At 39.6% G+C, this 23,261-nt stretch overlaps 1 protein-coding gene across 3 annotated transcripts in view; it reads left to right on the top strand.

Annotated features, from left to right (window-relative positions):
- The first annotated feature begins 308 nt into the window (after window positions 1-308).
- Window positions 309-23,261, top strand: part of SVEP1 (sushi, von Willebrand factor type A, EGF and pentraxin domain containing 1) — a 118,416-nt gene continuing 95,463 nt past the window's right edge. For all 3 annotated transcript variants that reach the window (XM_059492970.1, XM_059492971.1, XM_059492969.1), the window contains exons 1-3: window positions 309-951; window positions 13,891-14,146; window positions 15,286-15,462. In XM_059492970.1, the coding sequence (XP_059348953.1) occupies window positions 433-951; window positions 13,891-14,146; window positions 15,286-15,462 (952 nt within the window). In that variant the 5' untranslated portion in view covers window positions 309-432. The remainder of the gene's footprint in view (window positions 952-13,890; window positions 14,147-15,285; window positions 15,463-23,261) is intronic.

The following is a 23,261-nucleotide window of genomic DNA, read 5'->3' as shown; positions in this document are numbered from 1 at the left end:
CGCGAGCAGCAGCTCCAACCCACGCGGCGAGGGAGCGGAAAAGGCGCTCCTCGCTTTTCGGGGGGTCCTGCCTTTCCGCCCCCCTTCGCTTCCCAGTGACCGCCACCCGCCCCGCGGTCGGGCTGGCCCCCGCCAGCCGTGTGGGACCCATCGGGGCGGGACGGGGCGGCGGGAGGCGGGGAGGGACGGGGGGGGGGAACGCTACCGAAAGGCGAGGAGGGGAAAACGGAGAGAGGGGCGTGCGAGGGGCAGCGCCTCAGCCGCAGGGGATTAAAGGGCGCGGATACCTGCGAGGGCCGGCGGGGAGGCCGGCAGGGAGGCAGAGAGGCAGGCCGGACGCCTCTCCGAGTGGAGAAGAGGTGGGGCGTCAGGGGACGACCAGCAGCTCTTCTCCCGCGCCCGCCGGCGTCTCCCGGCGCCCGCCGCCGCGCCATGTGGCCCCTGGTGGCTCTCTGCTGCTGGGGGGGACTGTCGCTGTCCCTGTCGCCGGCGGCGCCGCAGGGCCGGCCGGGCGGCCAGCCGGGCGCCCTTTTCCGCGCCCCAACTTTCGCGTCGCCGTCCCTGGAGGCGCCGCCGCTGCCCGACACGACGGAGAGCAAAGTGGAGAAGCTGGGGCGCGCCTTCAAGCGCCAGGTGCGGCGCCTGCGGGCGCGCAGCGGACGGCTGGAGCTGGTGTTCCTGGTGGACGAGTCGTCGAGCGTGGGTCCGGCCAACTTCCTCAGCGAGCTGCGCTTCGTCAAGAAGCTGCTCTCCGACTTCCCCGTGGTGCCCGCGGCCACGCGCGTCGCCATCGTCACCTTCTCCTCGCGCAGCAACGTGGTGCCACGCGTGGACTACATCTCGCGGCGGCGGCCGCAGCAACACAAGTGCGCCCTGCTGGGACGGGAGATCCCCGCCATCGCCTACCGCGGCGGCGGCACCTACACCAAGGGCGCCTTCCAGCAGGCGGCGGTGAGACGGGGCGGCTCCGCGGAGCGCGGTGCGCGGTGCGCCGGGAGCAGCGGAGCGAGCGGCGGGCGGTGCGCGGTGCGCTGTGGCAGGGCGGCGTGTCGGCATCGAGGGAAGGCACGGCGATGCGAGTCGCGATAGCGCGTGGGGTGTTGGGGCGTGCGGTGTGCTGTGCTGTGCAGTGTGGGGTGTGGGAATGTGGCTCTCTGCGTTGCTCGAGGGTGCTCCGCGACGAGCGGTGTAGGGCTGTATGATGGGGTGTGGGATGCAGAACAGTCTGGTCGGAGCAATTAGTCACTATCTTCCCGTGCTATCTGCACCTGCAACTCCCATGTTTTCTGCTGCCCTTGCAAGCAAACGCGTGAAATTCGCTCTTTGAAGGGACATGGAGCCCGTGTCTCAATTTCAGAAGTGATACATGAGTCAAGTCTGGCATCTGAAATGCCTGCCCGGTTTCATGGCAGCGGGACTTGAGTGCCTGCTAGCTGTCAGACCTGCCTGCCAGGTGTCTGTTAATTGCTGATGACTTACAAAGGTCGCGTTAAGCTGCGTGCAATATACCAGTAAGTAGGAGCATGTCCCCAGGAGCATTTCCAGACACCGTAACACAATCACTTTTCATGCTGTCATACAGACCCAAAGCAGAAATTTGGTCTAGGCAGCCCCTGGACATGTGTTGGCACTTGGTCATACTGGGGAGACTTCTCGGTTGATGGTCAAGGGACAGCCAGTCTACCCAGGAAGCTTTTTTCACAAGGCTAGGCCCAGCTCTTCCTTGTCATTTGGCCTCTGTGTTCATAAACAACCACCAAACCAAGTCTCATTTGCAATTTTTAATTTTTTTTTTTTTTAATCTTATTTCTGGTAGTGTCCTGTAGATGAGCATTGGGTGCACTTGTCTTGAAACACTTACACATTCTCATTTGGAGCTGAGGAGCGAGATTGCAAGAGGTGCGTCACTGCTGGGCATATGAAATTGGCAGAGATTATTCTCTTCTTCACTTTTGGCAGGAGAAAGCAAGTTCACTTAAAATGTGCTCAGAGCTGCACATGCCAAACCTGCTTTAGGAAAACACATCCCTGTATTAGATCTTCCAGTGTGAAGCCATGTTTCAATATATAACCATCCCAGGGGTGTTGTGTGAAAAAGTTAATGATACAAGTTAAAAATAACCGTTAAAAACAAAATATAAGCTTAAGAAATACCATCTGTCGTCTTGATACAAAATCTTGACTAATGATGTCTTTAAAGTGGAATAAACAAAAAATCCCTTCAGAAACCTACAATTTAATTTCTTGAACTAAACTTTATGGCTGCAACAGCATGACTGTCATTTTACACTGTGTTCTTATAAGAATGTGGGAAGAAAAATATTCACATGGTGACAGGGAAAATTAAGATAGAATGACAAGGTTAAATTCCGATCTGTTTACTAGCTCTTGGTTAAAGATACTGTACTGTGGTTTTCTTTGGTATGATTTCTTCATGTCAGACAAATTAACATCTTCAGAGAATACTCTCCTTTCTAGACACTCTTCAGAAAATTACTGTTCTAAGTTTAAAATACTACTGTTGGAATAAATCTAGAAAGTTTTTAAAGAATAATGAAACTGTTATTCCCTCTGGACTCTTAGAGTGCTGCCGTATGTTTTTAACTGCCCTTTGGTACAACCATAATTATTTCTTCTTTCATTTTTCTAAAATGTGTCCTTTTTTTGAATTCTTCCTTTTCTTTTACACTTTAACTTGGGATTCCTTATTCTTCTGACCAGAATCCTCTGCTGCTTTTCCAAACTCAAAAGTATCTGCAAAGCATTACAAAGTCTCTGTGATTGTATCACTTATGTGTTATAGTAATAGAAAATTAAGGAAAGTGCATTGTTAGAATAAACCCAGCACTTAAATCGTTGTGCAGCCCTCTTCTTTGGTAGGTCTCAAAGTCATTAATTCACATCTGTGACAGTTCCACTGAAACCACCGAGGCAGAGAGATAAGTGAATTCTGCAAGGTCATCAGGCCAGTTAGTGTCTGACCTGGGAACATGAGTGAACAGGAGCAAGATTTACATAGCAGTAGCTGTCTCAAAACCTGTGGCAGCAAAACATCATCCTAAAAGCAGTTGCACAACCACACAGCGTCCATCTTCTTTGAAAAACATAAGAGAGTTCTCCTTGACACTGCAGCTTTGCATCCTCTCCAAAGGTACTTTGCAGACAAGTTTATTGCAGAGTTTCTGTGTTTTGTCAAAGCTGTCCTTACTAACTTTTGCCATGTAGACCACACTTTGGCATTCCTACCCTGCCTGTTAAAGATAAATTCTATGTGATTCACAGAAATATGCCGAATATACCGCAAGAGACAGTGGCAAGAGACAGAATCCTGATGGGAATGGCTGAACTTCTATTGATGTTTGGGTTTGCCACCCTGTTTGTGATTTTGTGCCATGCTTGAGCTAGCAAGTGCTCATTTTTGGAGTCTTTCTTTTAAGGCACATGCAAACAGTCTTAAAAAGGGGAAGAAGCTGAGCTCATTAATTCAAAACTCTTTGGCTTCAGTTTTTCACAGCATAAGTTGGTGGGACAGCACAAACCACATGCGGCTTATGTTAAGCAGATTGCTTATTGCATTATGGAAAGCTACAGAGCTGTTGTGACAGCAAGAAAGAACCAAAGCAGAATTGAAAAGACAAACAGGTTAAAGCAAGTGTTCTTCTTGATGCTTAAGGAATGCAACTAAAGCCAAAAGACCTCAGTGGTGAAAAGTGTTGAGAGACCTATAGGCAACTCTATTGGAGCTTCTGAGAGATAGCCACTGCTAACACCACCATTATGTTTTGTGAGAAGGATGTGCATTTGTTACCAGATGGGCTTTGAAACAGAACTGAGGGGTCATCATGCAATTATGGAAGCTTAATGGGTTCTTATTTTAGCAGCAGAGAGTCACAGTTACATATATGCCTCCATTGGTGTGCTATCTTTTTTGATGGACAGTTTAAACATCCTGAAGCTACGTTAGTTTTGGTGGTCTAAAAAAACAAAAGACGAAAATAAAATTATTTAAACTACTCCACATGGCAATGTGTTGATGAAATTGTATCTTCTAAAAAGATACAATTTTAAAAAGAAGATAGTCTAATTTCTGTCTTTCAGTGGAAGTAAAATGGGAACAATTTCTCTTCGTAATTGAAGTGGAAGTTATAAGTGTGCACTACTGTCAAGCAGAAGTCAGAGGTAGTACTCAGACAGGCTCAGCCAAGTCAATTGTAAAAAATCCGGCAAAGGAGTAGCTGAGGGAGCCTTTGGGAGTTCTGTGTTATAAAAATAATTGTTGCATTAAAAAGGTAATATTTTTTGGTTTTGTAATTCATCTTCACTCCATTGAAGTCAATATAAGTATAGGTATATGCAATTGGAAGGTTTGTCACCTAGAGCAAGGTTACACATTTCTGAGAATCTGGTCTTTGAAATCTGGTGTTTGTATTTAATGTGATTTTGGGGGAGTGTGATGAATGTCCAACCAGCATGTCAAATACCATGCTCTGTGTTACAGTTAATAAATATTAAAAAAATGTCCCCCAAAAGAATGTAAGCACATATCAGTTTAGGATAAACAATTCTAATGCTTATTTAATGCTTGTTTAAATAAGTAACAGTGGCTTCTGTAACTTGTTTCTAAGAATGTTTCTAAATAAGTAACTTGTTTCTTCTGCATGACAAAAGTACAAGATGCAACATTGTTACCCACTAGGAAAATTAGCTTTTGTTTTCAATGCATTTTCAGATTCAGAATCTCATTTTCAAATTAAAATGAAAAATTTATTGGAGCTAAAGAACTAAAAATCTTTTCTTACCATGTACTTGGTTAAGTTTTTTTAATTTGAAAAAAAGTAATGCCCTCTCACTAAAAAGATGAACATTCAGAATCATGTGTATTGTCTGGTTATCAAACATGTTTGTGGATTTCTGTTCCTATGCTCTCTGCAAAATCTGCAGCTAATAATGAGAGAGTAGCAGATTCTAGGTTATCTTTGGCATCATGTTCTAAATATCCGATGATGGCTTAGGTCAACTAGAGCTAACTGACTGGTTGACAGTGTTTTTGACATGGCTTTGGAAGTCTGTGTTAAAGATATGGTAGTAAAAAAAAATCAAAAAGTCAACTTGGTTTACCTCTGTGGCCACCCTTGCAATTGCAGAGCTGTTAGTTAGGAATTACCGAATTGGGAGTAGTGTTCCTGTCAGCCATCACTGGCGTCAGCTCTAAGTGTCCAGTTGTAATCAGTGTGGTGTTGTGAAGAGTACTGGTCCTGCAAACTCCAACCTTGCATGGGGTTTGTTCACAAGATTAATAAGGCAGGGTCAGAGGCAAGATACACATCTGCACATTGTTCCTTGCCCTTAGACCAAGCCTGAAATATACCTATCTTTAGAGGTTTTTAAGTAGTTCATTTTTCTCTGACCTTTTGGTCAGGACAGACAAAAAGTGCTCTGTTTAGCATAATATCTGTGTCTGCCTAATCAGGGTTAATACTTTCTTTAGTTGAAAACCTGTTCTTTGGAATTCTTGTGCTTACAAAATTGTGCCTTGCCTTTTAGTCTAATGAGAAGTGTGTAATTTGGAAGCCGGGTGTAGATATTGCTGCACAAAATAAAACAAATCTTGTGGATGTAATACGGAACCAACAATACAATGAATGATACATTTCACCATTATGGTGTCTGGATTATATCATCCCAAATGTTTCAGGAATAGAGATTCCTTTTTATGAGAAAACCATTTCTTGTTGTCATCTCAGAGCCTCTTTTGGAAGGGTCTGACAATAAGCCCCTTCTGATCCCCAGTCCTTAAAAGTTATGACCCTCACAGAGAAATCAGTCTTATCATGTGCTTTACTTCAGAGTTACAAAGACAAACTGCTGAGTGATTTGTTCTGAGAGAAGGAATAAATTCACAACATTAAAATTTTGAAGAAGTCAGGACAAAATAAGTTGGTTCATTTTTAATTCATTTCCTAAGCTTATGAGAGGTCTTTGCAGCAAAATACATAATATTTAGCAGTAGTTCCTGACCAAAGCCTCAGCATTAAACTTCTGAATGTTTATTTTACATGTTCTGTGATACATATTTTATCCTTTGTCTCCCAGTTCCATATGCTACTGGAATCTGTGAGTCAGATTTTGCAGGTGAGGCTGCATGTTTGTGATGCTAAGAATTTTCTGACTTTACTAGGTGCAGAAATTAAAAGCACTATTGCTTTTAGCAACAGGTTCTTTGTAGGACTAGGAAACTGCTTAAATTTTGGAACTGCTTACTTCTCTATGACATTAATACAATCCAAAACAAAAGCTCTTTTAAAATTATAATAATCCCTCTGTTTCAAGGTCTCACTGGCAACCTCAACCAGGAAGATGAAGAGCATCCTTAAATGTAAGCAGCAGTCTGTGAAGAGCTGTAACGTTCAGAGTTGTGGTGCTCTGCTAAGCGTGGGCAGTATGAACAGTTAAGCAGAAAGCTGGGTTTCTCTCCCAAGCACTCCCCCACACCCAGCTGGTCTGGGACATCTCTTATCAGTGATAACTTTGTGTTAGTGTTGCTCAATTCTAGCAGTCCTGGAGAAAAGAGGGGGGGGGGGGAAGTATTCAGATGATAATTGAGCAGTGACAGCTGGCAGTAGATGGGCCAGGTCATGAATTGTGTTTGTCCTTTTGGAACTAATTATTCGGTTCTGCTTGTCTTCTTTCCCCCTGCATATTTAAAGTAATAAATGCTTAAAGCAAACACAAAAGAAACAAATATTTGGCAGATGTACTAGTCAATAGTGATGTGAGTGCTTGGTCTGAAAATACACGAAAATCGGTTATGTATTTAGTAAAATATTTTTGAGTCCCTATTTTTATTATTAGCAGAAGACCAGAGCAGTACTAAAGAAATCAAATAACATCTGTGTAATTTTAATGATGGAGACTGCTCACAGACAAGAAAACTAGGATTTTTCATTTCTTAAATCAAACTGAGATCTATAACCAACTGTTGTGTTGAGTATAGCACGCAACATGGCTGCATATAAAGGCCTCCAGCAACTTTGCAAAGTCTTGATGAAGTTGTTAAAAGTTATATAGCACAAGAGCTCAGAAAATATCTATGTTCATAACATGCCCTGTTTTTTAATGTCCTGTTTAGAAGACATCAGAATTATTGAAGATGAAGGATATGCAGGTTAGTTGTTTCCCGGAAACAAGGTGCATTCTGTTCTTTGTAGTTCAGAGCTCAAAACTGCAAGCCACAGAATTTCAAATCACAATATCCAGCAGTCCTAACAAACTGTGTGAGTCAAAATTCTGTGTTATAGCTCCTATCATTGTACAGCCAGTGATGGTTTTGGGTTGTTTAGTTGGTTAAAAAGTGAAAAACTATCACTCAAACCATTTAGTGACGGTTTTGGGTTGCTTTCGTTCTGGCTGCTCAAGACTGTGTTCTGAGTTGGTGTTTGAATATACCCAGGGATGGAGAGCCCACAAACTTTCTGGGAAACCTGTTTCAGTGGTTGATTACTCTTGCAGCAGAAATATTGCTTCCTCTCTTTAAGTGGAAAGTTGGTAATTAAATATGTGCTTCTTGCCTCTTGCTACCAATTAGAAGATTCTGTATACATCTTTTTTACTCCCCCCCTCATTAAGTATTTATATAATATGCATGGATAAGAGGACTTTAAACCTTCTTTTCCCCCATCTGAACATTACTAGATCTGTCAGTCTTTACTCAGATGTCCTGTCAGTACATTTCCTGGCCATGAACTTGCCTGGCTCTTTCACCTGTGTGCTTTCATCCACATAGTGGGGTTGTCTGACATAGTTGTGAGATTTACTCAGATCATGCCTTCCAGTTACTGAAAGAACTATTTAAGTATTTTAAATATCCAGATTTCTATAGGTACATCTTTTCTTTGAATCAAGATTGCATTTCTTGCTAGTGAAATATCCGAGGGAAGCTTTAAAATTAGTTAATTTCTTCTAGGTAGGTGACAGCTTATTCTCTAGGGCCTGTGTAGCAGTGCAGAGAAGAGTGGGAAAGGTTGGAAGCCAAAACCTCTAACTGGGGACTATCTTTTAGTTAATTTTTGAAACCTAAAGAGGGGATAAGATTCATTCAATTTGAGCAGTGAAAAGAGCAATATATAGTGACCAAAAGAAAATGTGATGGAATAACTGTATTTGCTGTTTTAGAGAGGGAGCTCAGGAGGTGTAGACAGTTCTTTCATGCACCCAAAGTCAATAAAACAAAACTCCTTAGCACCAATGCAACACTAAGAAGCAGACATTCTTTGTTCAGTTGGATGCATGAGGGGATATCTCCTCCAAAATATCTTGCTTGCTGAGTGCAGGAAAAGCTCCTGTTTATATACTATATTTTACATACCTATCCATAGATTTTCCCAGGGAAAAAACTATACATATGGTAATAATTTTCCCAAAGTCATTACCTTATATTCCCTTCCTTCTGTGCATGCTTTCTGTCCCGGGAGACTGGTGATCCCTGGTGGTGGGCAACCTCAAAGTTGTACCTGACTGCCTGGTGAACTCATAAAAGCTTGCAAAATTGGTCTGGGTTGCTTTCCAGATCTTCTGCCTACAGAATCAGCCTTGTGTGCCTCCATAGGCCACCTACCAGGTGCAAACAATTCTTCACCTGGCAACAGTTTCCTGATGCAGGGGAACTGTGTTTGTCACACTCTAGCTCTGCATTATTCTTGGGAGATGACCAGATTCCTCAGGAGTGCTCTGGATTCAGTGATAAGATGTCTCAGCTTCACCAAAAGCTATGCTTGGTCACAGTACTGGTTATTTTTTTCTTTATAGAATATTTATTTATGTAAAATCTCCTGTCAGATTTGAACATTTTTACCTGAGGGGTGAAAGCAAAGAAATCTTGGAATAGAGTTGAGCTTGGCAAAGATATTTAGCATTGCCATTTCCCTTTGTGAATGGGAATGCTGATCTGCTTCTGAGGCCACCTATGACAAATTAGTATGTACTGTTTTAGTATTGTTATGAATACATGGAACAAATCTGTGCAGTGTTTTTTGTAATAAACTAACATTCATTCATTTTAATATAGGCTTAATAACAAATATGTTTCATTATGGATAGTTAAATTAATTCTATAATATTATAAAATGGAAATTATTTCTTTTATATTGAATAAGTGATTGTATAGGAAAAAGAATAATTTCGTTCTATTCAGAGCTCACCCCCTGGTGTGTATGTTTTAAGTCATTCCTAAAGTGAAAGGAAATCCAGTGTAGGTGGTCTTTTGGGCTAGAACAGCTGAATGGCTCTCTAGTGGAAAGCTTTCTGGTTTGCTTCTGAGATGCAGTGGTGGTTCTTCCTGATCTATAAGAAATAATATTTGCTTTGTAGTGTTTTTTCCTGCAAAGTGAATGTTGAATAATGTTATTTTGAGGGTTAGGCTCCAACTTAAGCATTTTCAGGCAAGCTACTCCTGGGGCTGTATGATGTTACAGCCTGGCTTGGTCTGTAAAGTGAGAGAGGGTAACCCATTTCAATTTGTTTCCTTCTAGATAGATATATTAATATTCAATTCTGTATGATCAGAATCTTCTTTAAAATCAAAAGAGAGAGTAAAGACAGGAATCAGGCCCAAGATCATATGTTTATGGATTACATGCAGAAGATGTAGTTGAGAGAGTAACAAAGAACCTTTGACAACATCATTGCTGTGGCTGTCAAGTGACTGAAGAAGTCCTAGCCCTTCAATACTGCTCATCTCCTAATTTTGTGGTACAAACCCATGTTAGTGTTAAAAATGCAGAAGTTAGGATTTATCTGGTTTTGTGACTGTACTGATAGGATTTACTTTTCCATTACAGTAGTGAATTTCTAGAGAAGGATTTTGTATGATAACTCTTTTGTTGCACAAGACTTCATATTTTAATTCTAAGGACTTTTATTGGCACAAAAAATTGGTTAGACTGCCAGATATTTGTACACACCAAACAGTGACTGAACACAATACAGATGGTAATAACTTTTTGCTAATGTGAAAAGAATGTTTTATTTAAAATCTGTAAGGATTACTGAAACTGACTGATCTACTACTCCTCTGAAGGAAGTGTAGACAACAAACTAGTTACTGAAATGGTAAAATACTAGGTATTTTTAGTGGCCCCATGAATTTCTATTGAATCATCAATAGCACTAGTTGTTTTGTTTTGTTAATACTTGTCCCCTATTAATTTATAGTATTGACCAAATGGTCTAAATTCTCAATTTAACAGGCTGTTCAGCCCTGTAATTTGAGTTATGGCTGGTGCTCAGTTTTTTGATGGTAAAATCAGAAGCAGATGTGGATATTCATGTGAAAGAAACAGGTTCTCAGGATCCTTTAAACTTACTAGTACCATTTAGAGGGTTTTAAACTGTATTTATGAAGAACCTGATGATTTATGAAGGGACTGGAAAGCCTTATCATGAAAAAAAAGTAATCTTTATGTAGATGCAGTCCATTAAGTTGGCAGGTGCTGATGAACAATCTCTGCATGTACTTACAAGTTTAGGGGTTAAACAAGTTTAGGGGTTGAACAAACATTTTAAAATACATCAACGTTTTCTTCGGGGAAAAACAGCTTTTTGGAGAGGGAAGGAGAAGAGATTACTTAGAATAGAGGGATGTAAGTCAGGGTTAGAGAAAACAAAAATTATGTGAAATGCTGCACAAATATTGCAGAGAAGAGGAATGGAGACTGATACTTGGATTGTCAGCAGCACTGACAGGCTGGTGGCCTGTCCTCTTGTTCTCACAAAAAGAAAAAAAATACTAAGTGGACCAGCAGACATAGACAAATTGTTTTATAATAGACTTTTGTCTTCTTTCCCACCTCTTCCTTGCCCCCCCCCCCCCCCCTCCATGCTGAATGTTTCTTTCCCTCCCTTTTGTTTTCCTCTGTTTTTATGCAGCAGGGATTCTGTGTCTAGAGTTACAGCTGCAAGACATGAGGGCCAAGCTGGTCAGTCACTTTGTTTTGTTTTGATTTCTAGGGGCAATATGTAGCAATCTTGTCTGTTTGTCTGTCTGTTTCTCTACTCACATTCCCTGGTGCCTGAATATTCAAGTCTTCTGGGCAGCGGGAAGATGTCTTCATGCTCTCTTACCTGTGGGCTCAGTCCATGTCTGTGTGACAGAAGTGCCGTCTTGCAGAGGTGGTTGCAGAGGGCAGAAAAGATGTCGGCTCTTGCCTTATCTGAGGGTTGTGTAGCCAAGGCATATTTTCCTCTCAAAAATAGTCATTTACTCCTCAAAGATGGTCTTTCACTGATGCTTTCCACTTACTCAAACCCACATCTTTTAAAAGGTCTTGCTAAGCAATTTTTCACGGGACCAGGCAATTTCTTGGCAAACTGTTTTGGAGTAACATTCAATTTTCTTGATTACTTGGAAGTTCATGGAGGTTTTTGTTTCAGGAGTTTCCAAGGGCATTTGTAGCAGTCTAATTTTGTAAAATAAAATCCCTGCTTATTTGCTAGTCAGAATTAAATAGTCCTGAGATATCTGTAGTCCTGTCTAGACTACTGGGGCTCAAGCTCATTTGTTCCCTGGCCATGCAGACAGACAAGTCTCTGTGTTTAGGGAAAATGTGGAAGTATAACTGCTGCTGATTATGACCATTAACTGCTGAAGAACCAGGGCAATGTTGGAATGTTATCCACTGCCTTCATCTGCAAAGTGTGGGAAGCTCCCTATTTATGCACTGAGGGAAACAATGCTGAAGGATACTACAGAAATTGCCATACTTCCAAAATTAAGCTTTGTTCCCCCTTCTGTACATGTTATGGCATAATCACAAGCTGAAATAATAATCTGCTAGAGCAATCTGCCTGTAGGTGGGATCTTCAGAGGCCTGCACTGGCAATCTCCATAAGGTCTCTTAACCCTGTGTAAGTTGTGGTTTCTTCCTCAGTTACACACATTCCTCAATTTGAATGTATTTGGGGCATAGTTTTCCACCTTTATTATGTAATTTGCAGATTAAATGTTCTTTTTTCAAAGCTCAGAGATGCTACAGTTGCCAAAACCAATTGAGTAGGGATGGAACATATGTTTTCCTTGTCTTGTTTTTCAAAAAAGGACCATTTTTACTAAAATAGCTTTAGACAAACATCCCGAGTAGAGAATATCAGCCTGGATATTTGAGAAGTTGGATAGAAGTTTAAGTTGTTTATATTCTGTTTTAAAATAGCACAGTTAATGGTAAATATGTTAATTATACATGTGAATTATAAATAACATTACTGTCTCTGTCTGCAGTCACTTGTATTAGAGCATCAGTTTCAGAATGCATTTTGAAATTAGGCAGTAGTACATTTTTCTTACTGTTTGTCTTCATGTTGCCCTTTGTCTTGTCTTTTTCTTCCTGATTCTTTTCATTCTAGTTTCCCACTTCATTCTGTTTTCCTACTTCGTTCTGGTTTTCCACTTATAACTTAAGCAATATGAGGAACAATAAGTTTGATTTGTGAAGGGTATTTTTGACTGCAAGAGAATCTGGTTTCACTCCCTTTGGGTTTTGCAAACAAGTAGTGATAAAATCAAGCCCAACAGCAAAATATTGCTTGGCAATCTCTCAGACCACAGTGCCAATGGTATGTGCTTTGATTTATGGTGTGTGTGCTTATTTTTGCATAGTATTTACCTGAAATCAGAGAACTGACAAATCAAAATCCAGTTGTCCTAAAATGTGGCCTGGTTTACTGAGAAGGGGTATAAAAACTCTATAGGTTATTTAGGCTGGCCTAGATAGTAACCTTTTGGATCAGCTGAAAGCCAGATGATTTTACTTCATAAGACTTACATAAAGATTTTGTAATAAAACAGTTCAGCTCGGTTGATCTCTGGTTTTGGAATTTGTGCTTGTTAAGAGTGTCTTAATCTCATTTACCTCCTTGTCATACAATGACATGTCTTTTGGAATATCATTCAAAGGTCTATTAAATGTGGTCTTTTGCATTAATTGTAGCATGGTACAATCTGTTATTGAAAAAAACATGGGCATAATACCTGCTACCTATTTGGAAGTCTGCATCTAATTCTTTCTGCGTAAATTCCCCAAGGATGGAGAAAATACATCGTCACAGTCCCCTGCTTTAGGGTTGTGGACAGCCCCTGGCCATGATTAGGAATTCTAGTGCATTGTCAGACTGGAATTCTGAAAAGAGCAGGAATCTGTGGGGCATGGTCTCGCTCAGGCAGTTGTGAACAGTATCATTCATGCTTTGTATGAACTATTAGGAAGAGCAAGCAGCAGAGTAGAAGGAACTACAGGCGTTTTTTAGGCCATGATGGACAATCCAAAGTGATCTTGGCAAACTGTTGTAAGGGAGGAAAGCATCATTCAACAGGGACAAATGGGCAATTTTATGCTGAATTTAAAATAACCAACAGTCCAAATATTTGTTAGGAGAAGCCTTACAATAAATCAGCAGTAGGGTTTATAATTTAGTGGTCAAAAAATAATATTGCATTAAAATATGTTAGATTGTACTTTGGGTCTTGCACTAGATTTTCAATGTTTGTCATACCTATTTAAACTTCAATCTGAACAAAGTCACTTAAGCTTTCCTCAGAATCATTGTGAATCTGATGCATGGGTGACTTAATCAATCAGCATGAAAAGTGTCTTATTTCTTATGATGTGATGATTTTTGTGGTTGTGTAAACTGTGACCACCTAAAGTGTGACTCAGATGATTTGCCTTCATCAACCACAGGCTCTACGAGCTGTTTGACCTTTGTTATAGTGGATGATCTTGCAAGGGCCTTATTAGCTGTATAATTCAAGTTATAGGAGTCATACAATGGAGGAAGTAATGTACCGGCCAACCACTGTCAACCTTTGGCTGAGGTGTGCAATTTCATTTTCTCTTCCAGCAAATACTACGGCATGCCCGCGGAAATGCTACAAAAGTGATATTTCTCATTACTGATGGCTATTCCAATGGAGGAGACCCGAGACCCATTGCAGCATCCTTGCGTGAACTTGGAGTGGAGATCTTCACCTTTGGGATATGGCAGGGGAATATCCGAGAACTGAATGATATGGCATCCCACCCAAAAGAAGATCACTGTTATCTCCTTCACAGTTTTACTGAGTTTGAAGCTCTGGCACGCAGAGCTCTTCATGAAGGTATTAATGTCCTAACCTCAGAAATCTACAGGGAGCAGAGAGGTCTGAATAGAAAGCTCTCCAGTACTGTCTTGCATTTGCACTTCATGTAGTGTTGATTTTCTTTTTATTTTTCTCCTACTTTTTAGCAGAGGTGTTTGTCCCTCAGTTAAAGGATAAACTTTCTTTAACTTAACTCATCATCAACAGGATGTGAGAAAAATTCTCCTTACTGATGTGTATACATGCTTACATCCCTTCAGCTCTTCATTTTCTCTATGAAGAGCAGACTGTGCTCTTGGCCCAATGTATCTTGTGCTTGAACAAGTGAACCTCGTAGTCAGGTACAAGAGGCACCAAGTGTACACTTTAGAACTGGACTTAATACCTTTAGGGTGTCTCACACAGCAACAGCCTGCTCAGAACCAATCTAGATCCCTCACTGTCAGAGTCAATACAATTTGTGTTCATGAACTTATACATGCAGCAAAACTGGAGAGTTCAGACTGCAATTCCTCTTTTAATCTGCTATTTCCTAAAATAAAAGTTCCTTCTGAAATAGAGGGTAGATTTAGACAAGCAAGAGAGAACACACGATTAAACGTTTGTTTGACAATGCTGCTTGATTGAGGCTTAGAACAGGCATCAGACTAGTCATTTGAATTTATTTGCTATAATTTTTAAAGACATACTACTTTAAAATAGCAGTGTAAAATAAGGTTTTCTGGTGCTTTGTTGGCCACCTGTTTGTTCCAGGTAAGGTTGGTCTATGTGAATGTGCTGAAGTTTTTTAGTTTATAATGTGACCAAATGGTTTTACATGCCATGACCAAATGTTCTCCTGATGCCAAATCGGAAGAACCATCCACCAAAGCTGGGAAAACCTGTCCCAACAGCTTCTGTTGGGAGTGAGTCTGCATTCTGGCAGTGTTAGACTCAAACAAGGAGAAAACCTTAGTGCACCACTGGATTTCTGTGAGCCCTTTTCCGGAATAAGGACACCAATCTTTTGCATGTAGAGCATAGCAGGGCTCTGCTCCATACTGTCTACTTAGAGCTGGAACCTAGGGCTTTTAACAAGTGTTTCCCTAATGGTATAATGTGAGACTGTGGCATTACTCTTGTTTGCATTCTTGGTTAATAAATTGATATTATTTCAGACCTGCCCTCTGGCAGCTATATCCAAGAAGATATATCTCATTGTTCATATCTCTGCGAGGCAAACGAGAACTGCTGTGACATCATGGCAAGCTGTAAGTGTGGCACTCACACGGGCCAGTTCGAGTGTATCTGTGAGAAGGGATACTATGGGAAAGGACTACAACATGAGTGTACAGGTGAGTCTCATGTCTCAGCATTTTCAGGGTTTCTCTGCATGCTCTGAATGCATGGCTAATCTATCTGAGAGCTAAAAGATCTGTTGAGGATAATGGCTATAGACCTGGATCAGAATGCATCCAAGACTGCTGGAAGACTCTCTGGCTGAAGACATAGAATAGCTGTAGCAGCAAAATTCACCTCACACCTTGTCTTCAGCAATAGGTCAAAGAGATGCACAGGAAAGAGGTAAGAGTAGGGCAAATGTTCTGACAAAGTAAAACTTTCCTAAAACACAGCACACCTGAAATTTGTGACTACAAGTTTACAGAGTCTGAGGTAATACCTTTTACTCTCAAGTGCTCATAGTACATTCTTCCCTCATGAGTTTTGCTGATCACTTTTTGAACTTCCATAAAGTCTCCTGTTTGGAGAGGGGCTATATATGTGGATCTTTGCAGGATAAATTCTGGGTGAAACTTACAATCATGGAAATGTGTTTTAATTCTCCCATAATGACTTCCAGTTACCATAGAGGAAGAAAACAGTTGAGTCACTAAAGAGAGACTTGTCATTGTGACATTTTGCTAATACTGGTTTTGTTACTAATTTTTGGACAAGTCCTTTTTACTCATATGCATTTGAAGTATGGTTAAAATAACAGTTTATACTTCTTTACAGGAGTTGATCCATAAAGTTGCATTACACTCCCTGCCAATTATCATATTGTAATTCTCCTTGTGCCTCTGGAACACCTTTCCTTTTTTCACTGTGTAAGCAGGAAATCATTGAGTTTTGAAAGCAACCTATGAGTACAGGAATGCAGTTAGGAGCCTATATCAGCACTGGCACAATGGATCAGAATTGTATTTTATGCAAGTGGTTGCAGCTCCCTTTTGTGCTTGACTAACTCTAAACAAATACGCTATTCCATTTCTCTTATTTTCAATTCTAATATTAATTTATTTAAGACAAAACCACCTTTTCATCATATTTTTCCTTTTGTCATAAAGTAGTTTTCCTTCACCTTGAGTGCCATAGTAAGATATCGAATAAAATACATACAGCATTTCTGCCTTTACTAGTAGTTTGTGTCATTAAATGTTGTTTTGAGCTATTTATCAAGAGAGCAGGAGTATCATTTTAGAGTTGCCTTTTCTTCATGAAACAGTCTTTTGGTGGTACCACCAAAAATGGTAAAAGTCAGATTTCTTAAAATGGGTACTTTGCAGCTGCAGACAAAAGTTTCATTTTTGCTTCCTTGGTGCTTCTGGAGTAAACTTGTAGAAGGGTCTGGTATTAAATACACTGCAAGTAAGATGATAATTGCAGCCATCTGCTGTGTATGTGATGGTAGTTGAAGTTGCACACATGTATTTTAGGGAGAATTTGACCTAAGAAACTCAAACCTTTTATGTATGCTCTGTTCAACTCTTGTATTTGAACAGACAGATATGTGTTCTTTAAAGGAAAAAGAGACTATTTTGAAATCTTTTATTCTGAAAAGGATTCCAGCCTTTTTTTAACATTTCGCATCCAAGCATAGCCGTGGGTTTGTAAAGCATAAGGAATCTTAAGAATGCATCTTAACTTTTCCTCATTCTCTAATGTGCAGGAAGATTTGTGGCAAGTTTACAGTGACAGGACTTCGATTTATTTGGACTATCTTTAGGGGGTTTTTGGCAAAACTTGAAGATACTCCACTGGTCTGTGTTTCCCTAATACAGTAAGGCTTTTTTAAAAGAATTTGAATTAAGAGGGAAATTGCTTTTCTGTGTAGCATCTGTTAGTTTTGCTATTGTGTTTATTTTCTGTGATTATTTTCTGTGATTATTTTCTGTATTCTCTGCTTTTCATAAACAACCTTACTGTTGTTTATGTTTTAAATGTGAGACATCAGAATAACACGTAAAAATCCTTGCAGTTTTTTACTTTAATAATTACCAGAAAACACCCTAGAAATCTTCTGTGAAATAAAATAGGAGCCACGTGCTTTGTGCTGAAAAGCGGAAATTCAGTGTCCCACTCCCGCTCTTTGTAGTATTGTTGATGTGCCACTAAAGGAAGAACAGACTGACTGTTCTCTGCTTTAAAAAGCAAACCAAACAAAACTTCTTGGCCCACACTGGGTACTTCATGTGGCTAGAGATATCTGTGATAACTGTGGCAAAGGAAGGGAGTGAGAGGAAAAACGCGATTGTAACCAGTACCTGAGTACTGCAGAGCACATGAGCACCTCCTCTTGAGTAACTCTTCACTTTTTCTTCTCCTCCTTTTCCTTGATCACAAATTCCTTGAGGCTCAAACTAGGGACAACCAAAGAAAAGCACAGAAGGCAGCAAAAATAAATCTTGTGATTTCTCATTAGGACCCTTTCTTCCATTTCATCAATAAAAGATGAGTTATTTAAATCAATTGCACCTTTCATAGGAAAGTAAAAAAAAAATTCAGATCTCCATTGGTATCTTTTTCTCTTTCTTACAGGGTTAGACTATATGCTGTTTGATATGCTCTATATATGCTCTTTGATATGCTGTTTTCACAATTTTTTTTGAGTAAGACTCCCCTCAGAAAGTTCTGGTTTAGATGGTCTCTTGGGTTGGATGACCTTCTAGGATCAAGATTATGCAACTGAAGATAGTACCCATCATGTTCACCTCATCAGTTGCTCCTAAGCACAACCACTGTTATTGGAGAGATTAGGAAACTGCTGTCTTTCAACCAGTAGTTTCTTTTGTCTAACATGTAGACCCTATTTTTTGCAGAACAAGGTGTCCATAAAGATGATGTTCAGCTCACAGGGCAGAACAAGTAACTTAATTCCTTGTTCTCTCAGCTGGTTATTCATTCTTTTGTTTATATTTAGCTCTCTGCTTGGATATAATTATTGAATTCCACCATCCACATGAATATTTAATCGCTTGCCTAAGCTTTTATTTAGGAATATGCAGCATATCAGTAATTATATGCACAGCTACTAGGGCAAGTCTTGGCTTCAAAACACCACATGGATTAGATTTCTAAAGAGCCTTTCCAATGAAACATGAAAACATATGCAAAGTTCTTTTTTTTTTTTTTTTACAAATATTAATTCATAACACATTACTGAAAAGACTTTAAACTGAGGGTATATAGGTCCAGCAAGGGAGGGAGGATTTGCATTTTGTGGTTTCTTGGACTATGGACCTAATTTTCATCTGAGCATTTTTTCCATGAGATTTTCTAGATTGTTCCTGTTGAGAATGCAAAACCAAACCTGATATTCATAAAGTGGATATCTTTCTAGTTAGTAAAAAAGCTTTTGAGTTTGATGCACTACTAACAGTTCTTTCCTTAGTCACACAGGAAGAACATTGATTCCAGTGGTGACTCCAATCATCTAGTCAAAGGAAACTAAATATTTCTCCTGCCATGCTGTCTCCTGTCTCCCTTCCTTTTGATAGGAGCTTCCACTCCCCGGAAGCTGAATCACCCTTTCTCAGTATTTCTCTATGGGAGGTATTTCTTTAGCTACCCTGGAGGAGTTACTGACTAAATGAAACCTTGCCAACCATCTTGAAACTTGGCAGATGGTACTTGGAAATTTTAACTAAGTTTTCAAGATTCCTCCAAGTTTTCAAGTCTTCCTCCAAGGCTTCCACATACAACATATGCTGTACTCCTCAGCAGGTGCCTGCCACGGATCTGGAGGAGAACCACCACTCTGAGATTCTGACATACAGGGAGGGAAAAGAAAGCAAGAAAGGGAGAGTGAAAAAGAGTGTGGAAAATATCTTCAAGCATAGTAAGATCTTGGGCTAAATTTGCCTGTTGCATCTGAAGATTTGAATTAGTTCATGGAACTGCAGATTTTCAAACCCTTAGAACTTATTTTCTTGCTGTCTCACAAAGCAGTGCTATTTTATGCTTTCATTCATTGATTCTGCATCTTGAAACTGGGTGGGAGTTTGTTTTGATTTCTCTCTCCTCCTTTGCTTTCAATTTCTAAATCAGAAAAATATTCTTGATTTCTAACTCAGCTGTCACTAAAAGAGGGTTCCTTGTAAGACCTGCAGCCATTAAAAACTGACAAATTGAAAAAAGGGCATTTCTTTGAAAAAAGTGTTAAATGGCTGCAAGTATGGTATTTTGTGTCACATAATCCTGCAAATCTTGATATACCAAAACAAGAAAGCAAATAAAAATTTTACATCAGATGATTTCAAATAACTTGGATTACAGTTGTGCAAGGAAGTTGGAATGCACATGCTTAATGAAACAATAATGAAATGCTTTCAAAACCTGAACAGTTTGGAAAGACTTAGGAGTTAGACTCACCTGCTGTAGAGACAGAAAAGCTGTACTAGAGAGACCTTTCTCTGTGTACAGCATCTGTCAGCCTGTGATTCACCCCTTTACTGCTCTTTAATCATGATCCCATTTCTCTAACCTGTGGGGGGATGAGATGCATTTGTATACTTCATTATTTGTAATTTAATCTGCTTTTGTTACACAAAAGTGACTTTCAATCTGTGATGATACACAGAGGTTCTATTGTGAGTATGCTGTGTCAAAATGCCTGGCTGTCATGAGGAGGGAGTTAAACCAGGAGGAAGGATGCAAAATGCCTGTAACTAAGTAATGATGAATCGATGCCTAATTAATAATTGCAAAAATATTCCTTCCTGACACTCTGTGTCTTTTTTTCTGTTTCTTATAAATCTTGTGACTCTTTATGGGTTTCAGGAGACATCGTAATGGTTAAATACAAAAGAAATGTAAATGTGTTTTTCCAGTGAGGGTAGCATAACATCATGATGGGTGACTACAGGAGAAAAGTAACTAAGTTTTCCAGTGGTTTTCCACTGAGAGTACTGGAAGAAAAGTGGATCAGAAAGGTGGGTATAAAAAACAAATGCTATAGACATGGCTACAGAAGTTTAGCACGTTAATTATATTTTTAAAAGTCTTTTTAAGTCTTAAAACAATAATGTAAAAGCATTAATAATTATTGTTTTCATGAAGACTGGAGAAAAATGGCTTTTACAAGTGTTTTGTGTGCAAAATAAATACATCCAGAATCATGCAGACATGCTATTCCAGATTTTTTACATTTAAATCTGCTTTCTTAAAAATTAGTCCCCTGAAGCCCAGTATTGTGTACTTTGCTTCTGGAAATTAGATAGAGATTGTCCTACTTGTTGCTATAGAAAGCAAAGCAAAGCTGAGGGGAAAACTTAATTGGATGCTGCAAGATTTTTTTAAATGTAGCACACCATAGAAGTTAATTCCTTTGGATTGAAAATTTAAAATATATTGTCAGCATATTCTTCATCTCAGGAGAGGCTTTTGATTGAGTTTTTTGGGTTTTTTTGTTTTGTTTTGTTTTGTGTGAATGATTGATAGAGATGAAGATTGCTACATGATCCTACGGTAGTTTTGTTGTTATTTTAGGTGACTTCTGACATCAAAGAAGTTCGTTTCCCATCTGTACAACCCGCTTTATGAAGATGAGGCATTTCTGGCAGTGAATTTAAATCAAGATTTAGTCCACCAGAAAAGCTCTTTAACAAACTCTAGAGTCAGACCATGAGCTCTCCAAGAAAAAGAAAAAAAAGACAAGCATGAGTTTTAACATCTAACTGCAGGGGCTTTACCTGCAAAATTGTAAAAAAGGATCTTTTCTCAGTCAGTTTGGTACAAATTTTTCACATAAATAAATGGCACATGAAGCTGCTGGTGGGTTTTCACCATATCCATAGTTTTGACAAGCTGGTTGAAGTGGATTACCAAATCTCCACTAGTATCAATGAGATCTGGATCAAGTCTTTGGAACTGAGTGGTTCTTCGCCTTATGTACCAACTATATAAATCTTCTGTTGCAAAAGTAAAAATTGTAGGTAACACGATAGCTAATATAGGTAGCAATGTTTCTATGGTATTTTTTTTCCTAACTCTGTACCATGTAACTTGTCTTCCTTGAATTTTAAACTCAACTCTGGCAGAGAAAGAAACCCCAGAAGCTAAAAAAACCAAAACAAAACCAACAAAAAAGTTTGCTCTGTATTTCTGCACCATTCCTGAGGAATTTCTTTAACAAATGAAGTTGTAGGGTGAAGGTGAAAACCTAGATTCAATTTTGACATATGCAGACCAGAAAAACAGGGATGTAATTTTACACCTGTACAAAAACATCCATCCTTCCCATCTAGATGTAATCTGAGGGTTTAGAAAATAAGTTTCTATGCTAAATCAGGCTCTTTCCTATTAAGTCCACAAGTGTTTCTATAATACATTTATTGGAATATTAATATTAGAAAGTGATGTACAACTTACTCTTTTATCCTGATCTTCTTATTGGAATAGTTGTCCCCTGAAATCCTTAATCAAAAGTTTTCTACTGCAATGTTCTTTGTTTACCTCTGTGGATCACGTAATGTAGTCTTACTTTCACTACCTTTTCAGAAACACATAGCCAGGATATTTTTGTAGACATATTGGTCCTGAACTGTTACCATCTCACAAATTAAAAGCAGACAACTTATCATTCTGTGAGCTTTTTTGTAGGTTTTCTCCTAGAGAAGAAAATATTTAAATTCTTGAAACAGTACATCAAGATAAAATGAGATAGCAATATAAAGCAAGCGTTAATTTTTGAAGTGAGGAGAGGTTAAAATACTCAACATTAGTTTTAATTACCTGCTTTGTTCCTGGTGGCTCTTCAGGGCTCCAAAGCTTCACATTTAACTACCTAAGTCATTCCTATAGAGTAATTTCTGCTACAATTAACTTACAAGTTTCAGTCTTAGTACCTGTGAGATTGTGAATAAGCATCAGGATTTCTAGCATCATAAATTGCTCCTGAAGTCTTGTCAAACATGATTCCTTTAACTGGACTTGAGCACAGCACTCCTATTGTGACAAAATCAGGCATCCCCTGTGTCTCTACACTTGGATTTTAATGGATTGTACACACTGTATTTGTCACATGTCAAACAAATTTGACTTTAGTTCTCAGAATCAGTTTCAAATTAAGATGGAGTGTAGGAATATTTTCTCCTTTTTTTAATTCCTTCTCTTCAGTTTTGCTGTGAAATTCATTCTCCCCAAGCCAGTGTACATTGCAAAGTGCTTTCCCTGTAAGAAAAAGTATTTTCAACATTTTAAACAAAATTATCTACTCCTCTCCCAATGCAATAATATTGTGTATAAAGTGCAGTTTGCAGCAATTGCAAATGTTCAGAGGTGGTGACCTGTTACTTGCCTTTGTTTTGCTCAGAGGGAGAAGAAAACATAGAAGCAAAAATGCACAAAGCTCATCAGGTCATAACCCACATCTAAGTTATTTGTTTGCAGATTTTGATCTATGCAAAGCCTTTCAAGGGATGTGTATCCAAAGGGCAATATAGAGGCTTCTTCTACTACTGTCTATTCACTCATCTACCACTATCACAAGAGCATAAACATTATAGTGGGAAGGGCTAAGATTGTTTTTCTGCTCCCTCTTTGGCTCAGTCCTCTCCAGCTGACTTCTCTGTGCTGTCTGTGGAAAATGTCTGGCAGGTTCCTCAGATCATTTCACAATTGCTTCAGGGAAGAGCCCTCTCTGCCCCCTGCAGTTGTGATCTCGCTCTCTCCCACATTCTCTGCTTCTTCAGACCCACAGGGGTCCAGAAGCACTTCAGATTCTCGTACAACTCAAGCAAAGACCATGGACAGTGAGAAGGATGTGGTGGAAAAATCACTGTGATGAAAAGGGTTCAAAAGCCCACTCAACTTGGAGAAGAATTACAGCATGTAGGTTACAGATAGCTTATAGATATTCTATTATAAGCTGATT

This window comes from Ammospiza nelsoni, chromosome Z (genome assembly GCF_027579445.1).
Source record: "Ammospiza nelsoni isolate bAmmNel1 chromosome Z, bAmmNel1.pri, whole genome shotgun sequence".
Lineage (NCBI taxonomy): Eukaryota > Metazoa > Chordata > Aves > Passeriformes > Passerellidae > Ammospiza > Ammospiza nelsoni.
Note: the sequence above shows the minus strand (reverse complement) of the source record. Positions and strands in the feature narration are given on the sequence as shown.